The 10,745-nt window shown below is 52.5% G+C and overlaps 1 protein-coding gene across 1 annotated transcript in view; it reads right to left on the bottom strand.

The window, feature by feature from the left end:
• The window catches only part of SPTBN4 (spectrin, beta, non-erythrocytic 4), a 118,939-nt gene that overhangs the window by 35,450 nt on the left and 72,744 nt on the right, over positions 1–10,745 (bottom strand). Inside the window, exons 17-19 of the mRNA XM_011952541.1 lie at positions 10,333–10,740; positions 6,717–6,919; positions 1,309–1,399 (exon numbers count right to left, since the gene is read on the bottom strand). Coding sequence (XP_011807931.1) covers positions 1,309–1,399; positions 6,717–6,919; positions 10,333–10,740 — 702 coding nt within the window. The remainder of the gene's footprint in view (positions 1–1,308; positions 1,400–6,716; positions 6,920–10,332; positions 10,741–10,745) is intronic.

Below are 10,745 nucleotides of genomic sequence, written 5' to 3'. Positions count from 1 at the left end.
CGCGTGCGCCCCCTGCCTGCCTCCCTGCCCGCCTCTTTGCGGGGCCCCAGGTGGGGGTGCAGGAGGAACCACCACTCTCCCCAAGGCTTCGGGTGGGGGGCTTCTGTGCCATCTCAGATGATTGCTACCTGGTCCAGAACAATCTCATGAGGGATGGGGGGGGGTGCTCCTGGACCAAATCAAATGCCGGGAGGGGGCGCCTGGGGCTTGGACTGCCTCACTGTGGGAGTGGGGATTATGGGGAGGGCCTGGGTGGGGGCCTCCTGAACCATCTCTAGTGGGAAGACGCTCGGGCTCCTGGCCACCACATGTGGACAGGGGATATGGGAGGGCGACCTAGAACATCTCTTACAATCTCCAGTGGGGGTGACGGGGAACAGGGGATTCCTCCAATGGCTCAAGTCCAGGCCTGCCCCAGTTATGGGGTAGGGAGGAAGGGTATGGAGGCCCTTGTTTATTTCATATGCGGAGAGAACAATCTCCCATGGGCTTTCAACATAGCGGGGAGGGTCGAATCACCTCTAATTGAGGCTGAGGGGTTTAGGGGTTAGACCTGGTTCCTGAACCAGCTTTGGTTGGCAGAAACTTAGATACGGGGTGATGATGGAGGAGGGGATGATCCTGAGTCACACAGATGGAGGGGCTCGAGGCCAGGACTATCTCTGTTTAGGGTTTAGGAGAATGTTTACTGGGTCATCTCTAATGTGGCCAAAGTCTAGAATCGTTTTATGGAATGCAGGGGAAGGAGGGGAAGACAGCAGGTCTCCTGAACCGTCACTAATAAGGAAGGGGGTCTGGACATCTCGGATTAGGGGAGATCGTCCCTAATGTGTGCAGATCATCCCTTAGGGAAGGGACTTAATTCCTGAACACATTTAAAGGGGCGAGGGCTTGGTTCAGAGCCATCGCTGGCTGCAGGAGGGCGCAGGGCTGCTGGCCCCCCCACGGCCCTCAACCCCTATCCCCATCGCCCGCCCCGCCCCTCTCCTGGGGTACAGCGATTCTCACAAATCTCAGGAGAGAAAGGTGAGATCAGCGCGCGTCCCCGCGGGACCTGTAGGCGCGGACACGCGCGGTTGCCAGGGGTGCCCGGGGCCCCTCCTTCCTTCCCCGGAGTCGGCGTGGGCGGGCAGGGACCTGCGGAGCATGCGCACTGATACCTGGATCCGCGCGCCTCCTGGCGGCCTAGAGCGACCATCGCTCCGCGACCCACTTAGACGGGGCGTCCCCACCCCCACCTCGGCGGAGGATCACTTCCCTCCCAACTAAAGGGTGTGTCTCCGTCCCCAGCACACCTGGAGTTCCTACCTCATGGCAGTCTCGGAGGAAGTGCTGCAACTCAAGTTGGTCATGTAGCTTTTGCATCCATTGCTGGGCCCGTAACTGGTTTTCTTGGTTCCTGGGGATGGGGAGATAAGGGCTGGGGAAAGGTCCCGGGGGGTAGCGGGGAGGCGCTGGCAGTAGGATCGTGAGGGCGTTGGGCTGGGTAGGGGAAGAAGGGCGTGGAGAACATGTAAGAGAGAGAGAGGAACTAGTGGGGCAAAGCCAGGGACAGGGCTGGAGAAGGGTAGAGAGAGAGACAGAGAAAGAGAAAGGGAGAGGGAGAGACAGGCACTTAGAAAGAAAGAGATATAGATGCAGAGAAAAAAAGGCAATTCCAGAGGGAAAGATAACAGAGAACTAAAGACAGACATACCCAGGGACAAAAACAAAACAAAACAAAAAACGAGAAAGTGAGAGGAGACACCAGAAAGAAGGAGAGAGAGAGAGAGAAAGACAATAAGAAAAGACGAGAAAAGAGATGGAGTAAGGCAGAGCCAGAAAGATACTCAGGGAGCAGCAGATGAGGAAAGAGGAGGCAGAGAGAGGGAAAGTGACAGAAGGAGTCTGGTCATGGATAGCCCAGAGAGAGACAGGCAGAGAAGTGGCAAATGCCACCAGGAAAAGACGGCCCCACAGACAACAGACAGACCAGGGGGCCACAGAGTTGGAGAGAGGGAAGAGAGCAGAGTGTGGGGAGAGATAACCGCAGAGTCGCAGAGAAGCTGAAGTGGACATGCCTGAGGGCAGAGCTAGGCTCTTGGCCTGACTGAACTGACCAGGCTGGACCCAGGCCACCCCACCCTGGAGCCAGCTGGGACCATGGGCCCTAGGCAGTCTGGCCTCCTGCCCATAGTGCAAGGCAAAGTGCCCAAGAGGCCTGGTGGGTGGGGCTGGGGCATCCCACATGGGCTCCCATGCATCCCTGTCCTGTTGCTGTCTGTCTCCCCCAGGGAGAGAGAATGAGACTATCCTCCAGGGTCCCCCTGAGAGCCCTTAGAGTCCTTTTTTTTTTTTTTTTTTTTTTTTGAGATGGAGTCCCGCTCTGTCGCCCAGGCTGGAGTGCATGATCTCGGCTCACTCCAACCTCACCTCCCAGGTTCAGGCGGTTCTCCTGCCTCAAGTAGCTGGGGTTACAGGTGCCCATCACCAGGCCTGGCTAATTTTTGTATTTTTAGTAGAGACAGGGTTTCGCCATGTTGGCCAGGCTGGTTTCGAACTCCTGACCTCAAGTGATCTGCCTGCCTTGGTCTTCCAAAGTGCTGGGATGAGAGTGAGCCCCTGCACTTGGCCAATCTCAGAGGCCTTTCTGACCTTCCAGGCCCCACCCCCGCCACCTTCCAAACTCTTATCCTCCTCGCACTCTTCCCCCTCACTCTGTGATAACTGCACTGGCCTTCTTACTGTGCCTCGAGCAAGCCTCAGGCCCTTGGCACTGGCTGTTCCCTCTGTCAGGAATGCTCCTTCCCCCTATGTCTACTCAAAGATCACCTTCTTCGCGAGGTCCCTCCTGACCACTCCCCAACACTTTCTGGCTTTCTTTCCTTCTTTAATTTTCTCCTTCGCACTTAACACAATCTAACACATGCTATATGTTACTTATTTATCTTGTCTGTCTCCCATGCTAGGATATGTCATTTCCACAAGGGCAGGGATTTTTGTCTGTTTTGTTCATAGATGTATCTCCAATGCCTAGGAAAAGGGCTTGGCACACAGTGCACGCTCGATATATTTTTGTTAAATGAATGAATGCAAGAAACACAGTGGTAGAGAGAAAAGAGATGGGAGAAACAAAAGTACAGTGTCTGTGAAAGAGGCAAAAAGACAGGGCTACAGAGGTGCAGATGGAGGGAGAGAAAAACAGGGAGCAGGAAACAGAGATATAGAAATAGATGGATAGATGGAGGCAAAGAGACAAAGTGTATAGGAGACAGTTCCAGAGGCAGAACCAGAGAGAAGGAACAGGAAGGGCCTGAGACAAGCAAGTGAAGCACTCACTGCCTTCTGCTTAACTTAGCTCAGGAGCCAGGAGAGACAAAATGCCTCTGAAATTGAGCTGAAATCAATCCCTCTAGGCCTTCAGCAGCCAAACTGTCAAGCATCAGTCTTAGAGATGAGGAAGACCCTGAGTCTCCATGAGGGTAAAAGAACAACAGGCTGGGCATGGTAGCTCACGCCTGTAATCCAAGCACTTTGGGAGGCCAAAGTAGGAGGACTGCTTGAGCCCAGGAGTTTGAGACCACCCTGGGCCATATAGTGAGACCTCATCTCTACAAAAGAAAAAAGAATTAAAAATTAGCCGAGCAAGGTGGCACACACTTGCAGTCCCAGCTACTCAGGAGGCTGAGGCAGGAGGATTGTTTGAGCCCAGGAGGTTGAGGCTGCCGTGAGCAGTGATCGCACCACTGCACTCCAGCCTGGGCAACAAAGCAAGACCCTGTGTTTAAAAAAAAAAAAAAGAAAAGAAAGCAACAGGGTTCAAATCCAGGCTGTGGCACTTCCTGGCCATGACTCTGGGCAAGTCAGTTTTCCTCTCTGAGCCTCACATGCAAAATGCAGAAAAGAACAGCACCTAGCAGCTGGGCACGGTGGCTCATGCCTGTAATCCTAGCACTTTGTGGGGCCAAGGCAGGTGGATCACTTGAAGTCAGGAGTTTGAGACCAGCCTGGCCAACATGGTGAAACTCTGTCTCTACCAAAAATACAAAAATTAGCTGGACATGGTGGCTCTTGCCTGTGATCCCAGTACTCAGGAGGCTGAAGCAGGAGAACTGCTTGAACTCAGGAGGCAGAGGTTGCAGTGAGGCGAGATTGCCCCACAACACTCCAGCCTGGGTGACAGAGTGAGACTCCATTTCAAAAAAAAAAAAAAGAACAGCACCTCACACACAGGTTCCAGCTGAGGGGCCAGGCAAGCTGAAGCTCTAAGTCACTTGCCCTGAATGTCACAAGTTGAGGAGGAAGCCAAGTCTAAGACCCCCAGGGCCCCAGTCCCCAGCTCTGTATGGCTCTGCCCCCTTGTGGATGTAGAAACCCCTCCCATTCCTCCCACAGGGTGGGAAATGTGCCCCCAGATAAATAAATGACTGGGATGGTGGGGAGGCGCAGCGATTAGTCCATCTTAATACCCCTGTGTTCACACCTCACCCACCACAAGCCTGGGGCAAATGCTGCATCTCCCATAGCCCCTGCACGTCTCCCATCTGGGCCCTGACCTTTCTGCCTGGGCTTCCTCCATCCCAGCCCCGAGCATTCTGGGCCATCCTTGTCAGATAACGTTTGAGCTCTGTGAAATAGGAATCATATTCTGTCCTGGTCATCTCTGTGACCACACCCCACTCCGTACTGAGCACGGGCTCAGTACAGGTTTAATTGACTGGAGAATGAGTGAATAAACAATAACGGTGAAAGGAGCAATTAATGAATGACTGAAAAGAAATGAATGAGTGAATCATGGAATGAACTATCCTCCGGGCTCCTCCTCCTCATTTTACTGAGCCTGGCATGCAGCAGATGCTCAAGAAATATGGAACAGGCCAGGCTCAGTGGCTCACATCTGTAGTCCAGCTACTCAGGAGGCTGAGGCAGGAGAGTTGGTCGAGCCTAGGAGCTCCAGGCTGCAGTGAGCTATGATTGCACCACTGCACTCCAGCCCGGGCAACAGAGTAAGATCCCTGTCTCAAAAAAAAAAAAGGGGGGACAAAGGAAGGAAGGATCCAGGCCTGGATGGAAAAGGGGGCACTAAATGATGAGTTTGCATCCTCAAGAACAGAATTTCCATAAAAGTTTCTTTTAGAAACTTGCAGCCTTGTCCCAGATAAATCTAAGGAAAGGATGTCTGAGTCCTAAACAGAAAATGGGTAGCGGTCTTGGGGCTGGAGGTGGCACAGTGAAGTGACCAGGGATGCTTTCTGTCAGAAGACGGGAAGACAGAAGGAGGGGTACTGGGTCCTTTTCTGGCCTGGATCATGCCAGAGAGAGCCAGAGAGCTTGAGCGGAGAAATTTAGGGTCACCAGGAGGAGCAGAAACAGCTCTAATGATGGACAGAACTGGGTCTGGAATATGAGAAGGGATTTCCCATGATGGCTGGAGGTGGTGGTGCTGTTTTGTTCAGGGCCTACCTACAATAGTGCCTGGCACACAGCAGATGCTCAATAAATGTCTTCGCTTGATTAGTGCAAGGACAGACAAGAGAGTGGTGGCAAGAGACAGATGGTGACAGAAGCAGAGAACAATGAGGTTCAAGAGATGAGAGAGACACAGAGACACACAGACACTCACTCTGCATGCTTCCGAGAGTAGCTGGGGCCAGGCAGAGGTGCTTACACAAAATATTTGACAACCAGCCTGGCAGGGGACACTGTCCCATCTGGAAAGCTGGAGCACACCTGTGCCTGGCCTCTAGCTGCTGGATCTGGGGAGTTCTGGGAGTTCCCAAGGAGGCTGCAGAAGAGCAGGAGGGATAATGGGGCATCTAGGGAAGTAAGTTAACCTTTTTTTTTTTTTTTTTGGAGTGGAGACAGAGTCTTGCTCTATCATCCAGGCTGGAGTGCAGTGGTGTGATCACAGTTCATTGCTGTCTTAATCTCCCAGACTCAAGCAATCCTCCCATCTCAGCCTCAAGAGTAGCTGGGACTACAGGCACACATCACCACACCCAGTTATCTTTTTTTTTTTTTAATTTTAGAGAAGGGGTCTCACCGTGTTGCCCAGGCTGGTCTGGAACTCTTGGGCTCAAGCAGTCCTCCCGTCTCAGCCTACCAAAGTGCTGGGATTACAGCTATGAGTCACTGCACCCAGCCTAACATTTTAACAACAGGACCAGCTATTGTACGCTGAGGGCAAGCTTGAGGAAGAAACCTTTCATTGTATATCCTTCTGTATCTTTTGCGTTGACAGCCTCAGGTTACCTTTTCATAATATATCCACTTAAGGCCAGGTGCAGTGGCTCATGCCTCTAATCACAGCACTTTGGGAGGCCGAGGCAGGTGAATTACCTGAGGTCACGAGTTCAAGACCAGCCTGGCCAACATGGTGAAACCGTGTCTCTACTAAAAATACAAAAATTGGCCGGGCGTGGTGGCTTATGCCTGTAGTCCCAGCTACTCAGGAGGCTGAGGCAGGAGAATCGCTTGAACCCAGGAGGTGAGGGTTGCAGTGAGCTGAGATCGTGCCACTGCACTCCAGCCTGGACAACAGAGCGAGACCCTATCTCAAAAAAAAATCCACTTAAATCAAATCTAAGACAACATGAAATTAAATAGAAATAGGAAAGGGCCACAGAGAAGCAGAAATCGTGATGAAAGGAGTGGGACCCTGGCCTCCCACACCACTCCCCTATGCTGGGCCCCATCTTCTGCCCCCTCCCTCGGGTGGACGGGTCTGGGGGACCTACTTCTCCAGCAGCCGAGTCACAGCCTCCTGAGCCTGCTCCCCATAGATGTTGCCCTGCCTCAGCAGGCCCTCCGCAGCCTGCACGGCCACCTGCATCTTTTGCTGGTTCAGCTCCATGGTGGTGAGAAAATCCCGGTGCTGTTTCAACGCCTCCTCCACCGATTCCACTGTGCCAGGGAGCTCCGCACCAGACAGCGCCATCTCCTGGGGAGGAGGGAGCATGGTGCAAAGGTCAGCCTCATTCCATTCCAGGACCTGGGAGAGGCTGCCAGCCTGGCTTGTCACCACTCCCCGCAACCTTGCAAGCATCGAACATTGCAGTTGTGGTCCCACCTCAGGGCCGTTGTCCATGCTGGTGTCTCTGCCTGGCGGTCTGTCCCTCCAGATACCCCCATGGCTGGCTCTTTCACTTTCTTCAGGTCTCTGATCACCCTGCCAAAAATATCAACTCCCACCCCAGCCCTATCCCACTATCCTCCTGTATTCTTTCTTTTTGTCGGGGGAGGGAGCCGATGGAGACTCACTCTGTTGCCCAGGCTGGAGTGCAGTGGTGCAACCCAGTTCACTGCAACCTCCACCTCCTGGGTTCAAGTGATTCTCCTCCCTCAGTCTCCCAAGTATCTGGGATTACAGGTGCATACCACCAAGCCTGGCTAATTTTTTGTATTTTTGGTAGAGATGGGCTTTCACCATGTTGGCCAGGCTGGTCTCAAACTCCTGACCTCAGGTGATCCGCCTGCCTTGGACTCCCAAAGTGCTTGGATTACTGGCGTGAGCCACCGCACCTGGCCACCCTCCTGTATTATTTCTCATAGCATATACCTGGCAATATTAGCAATGCATTGACTTGTTTACTCTCTCCTCCCCCACATACTAGAATGTCAACCACATGAGGGCAGGATTTTGTATTTTGTTGCCTGAGGTGTGCTCTGCCCCAAAATAGTGCCCAGCACAGGGGAGGCACTCAGTAAATATTTACTTAATATGAAGACTGAAGCCTGGGCATGGTGGATTATGTCTATAATCCCAGAACTTTGGGAGGCCGAGGCGGGAGGATCACTTGACCCCAGGAGTTCGAGACCAGCCTGGGCAACATGGTGAAACCCCATCTCTACTAAAAATACAAAAAATTAACCAGGCGTGGTGGCACGTGCCTGTAGTCCCAGCTACTTGGGGGGCTGAGGTGGGAGGATTGCTTGAACCCCATAGGTCAAGGCTGCAGTGAGCCGTGATCATGCCACTGCACTCAGGCCTGGGTGACAGAGTGAGGTCCTGTCTCAAAAAAAGAAGACAACTAAACTGGGTACTGTGTGACCTCAAGGAAGTTCTTTTCCCTCTGGGGTTAGTTTCCTAACTGGTAAAATGGGTGGGTCAGGGCCAGGCACAGTGGCTCATACCTGCAATCCCAGCACTTTGGGAGGCCAAAGCAGGGGGATTGTTTGAGCCCAGGAGTTGGAGATCAGCCTGGGCAGCATAGAAAGACCTCGCCAGGTGTGGTGCCCCTGTAGTCCTAGCTGAGGGACTAAGAAGACTGAGAAAGGAGGATTGCTTGAGCCCAGGAGTTGGAGATCAGCCTGGGCAGCATAGAAAGATCCCGTCTCTTTTTTTTTTTTTTTTTTTTGAGACTGAGTCTTACTCTGTAGCCCAGGCTAGGGTGCAATGGCACAATCTTGGCTTACTGCAAGCTCTGCCCCCCAGGTTCACGCCATTCTCCTACCTCAGCCTCCCAAGTAGCTGGGACTACAGGCACCTGCCACCACACCCAGCTAATTTTTTTTTTTTTTTTTTTTTTTTTTTAGTAGAGATGGGATGTCACCGTGTTAGCCAGGATGGTCTCGATCTCCTGACCTCGTGATCCGCCCACCTTGGCCTCCCAAAGTGCTGGGATTACAGGCGTGAGCCACCACGCCCAGCCCCTGTCTCTATTCTTTAAATGGGTGGGTCAGAAAGGGTCTCTCAAGGCCACTCACTTCAGCTCCATATTTAGTAATTTTATGATTCAGGGGCTCTCTGTCATTTCTCCCCTACTCGCTAGATCAGAATTTCCCAAGCCTTGGGCCACAGAGGGGTACTAGTCCACGGCCTGTTAAAAACTGGGCTGCATAGAAGGAGGTGGGCGGGCAAGTGAGCATTACTGTCTGAGCTCCACCTCCTGTCAGATCAGCAGCAGCTTTACATTCTCATACGAGGGCAAACCCTATTGTGAACTGCACATGTAGGGGATCCAGGTTGCAAGCTCCTTATGAGAATCTAATGCCTGATGATCTGTCGCTGCCTCCCATCACCCCTAGATGTCACTAGATGGGACCGTCTAGTTGCAGGAAAACAAGCTCAGGACTCCCACTGATTCTACATTATAGTGAGTTGTATAATTATTTCATTACATGTTATAATGTAATAACAATAGAAATAAAGCACACAATAAATGTAATTTGCTTAAATCATCCTGAAAACATTCCTCCTTCCCCCACCAGTTTGTGGAAAAATCGTCTTCCAGGAAACCGGTCCTTGGTACCAAAAAGATTAGGGAGCGCAGTGGCTCATGTCTGTAATCCCAACACTTTGAGAGGCCAAGGCAGGTGGATAATGAGGTCAAGATACCAAGACCATCCTCGCCAACATGGTGAAACCCCACCTCTACTAAAAACACAAAATTACAAAAATACAAAAATTAGCTGGGCATGGTGGCTCGTGCCTGTAGTCCCAGCTACTTGGGAGGCTGAGGCAAGAGAATCGTTTGAACCCAGGAGGCTGAGGTTTCAGTGAGCTGAGATCATGCCACTGCACTCCAGCCTAGCTACAGAGTGAGACTCCATCTAAAAAAAAAAAAAAAAAGATTGGGGAGCACTGCTGTAGATAATCCTCAAACTGGGTCACATCCCTTAGATAACCAGTATAGGCAGGCACCCTTTCTAAGATGGTCCCCAAACACTGGAAGCTACTCTTGGACAATCTGAAAACTGGCTGTTCCATCTTGCCAAAATTCTCAAACGTGGTTCCCATCCCAGAGCAATCTCCAAACTGGATTGGCTGTCCCGAGATAACCACTGCACTTGGTTCCTCATGCCACAAACACAGTTACTCTCTCCAGAGAATCCATAGTTGTCATCCCCAGAAACGAAGATACTGTGCTGATTTAGGCATGCACACCATGTAATCCACAATCACTGACTGATTCCAATAACCCCTCAGCCTGTTACCTACCTCCATAATCCTAATCCTTTGTTATCCATACCAAGATCTTTGAACCCCATTTAACCATCAATCAACCTCATAGTCTTATTTCCTTTCAGATAATCCACGAACCCAGGAAGCCACTCCAGTAAATATCCACGTGCATTACTTACTCGGAATAGCCCACAAACTGTCACCTGTAATAAGACACCAACCTACCCCACTCATGATACTCCTCAAATTCTGTTACATACACGCTTCCACACATACTGGATGATCCACAAACTCAGTTATCCATTCCGGATGTTCTCTCAACTCCTACCCACTTCAGAACCCAGTGGTCCCAGCAAACACCCTCCTCCCCACCCCCGTATGTCCCTGTCCCTGCAATCCCCCGCGGCCTCGGACTCTCCCTCTCCGAAATGTACACCCCGAGTGGGCACCTGGTTACGCAGCACCACGAGCGCCTGGCGTAGATCCCGCAGGAAGAGCTGGTAGATGTGCGCCTGGACCAGCGCCTCCCTGCGCGCCTCCCACAAGCCGAGCAGTTTATGCCAGCCAAGTTCGAGGTGTGGCAACCACTCGTCTAGTGCCAGGCCCGGGCCCAGCTCTGCGCCGTCAGCGGCCAGCAGCGCCTCGCTGGCCGCCACGATGCGAGCATAGTCTTCCTCGCGCTGGTCCACCTCCTCCTTGAGCGCAGCGTGGCGCGCCAGCAGCGCGTCTGCCTCTTCTAGGCTGTTGGGCAGGGGCCCCTCGCTGCCGCCTGCCGCTTCCTGGGCGCGCACGAGCCAGTCCAGGAAAGCGTCGAGGTCATGTAGGAAGCGCTGCAGGCGCCCTGCTGCAGCCACCGCCTCGC

Source organism: Colobus angolensis, unplaced genomic scaffold, assembly GCF_000951035.1.
Source record: "Colobus angolensis palliatus isolate OR3802 unplaced genomic scaffold, Cang.pa_1.0 Scaffold34, whole genome shotgun sequence".
Lineage (NCBI taxonomy): Eukaryota > Metazoa > Chordata > Mammalia > Primates > Cercopithecidae > Colobus > Colobus angolensis.
The sequence above is the reverse complement of the archived record's forward strand: the minus strand, read 5'-3'. Positions and strand labels throughout refer to the sequence as shown.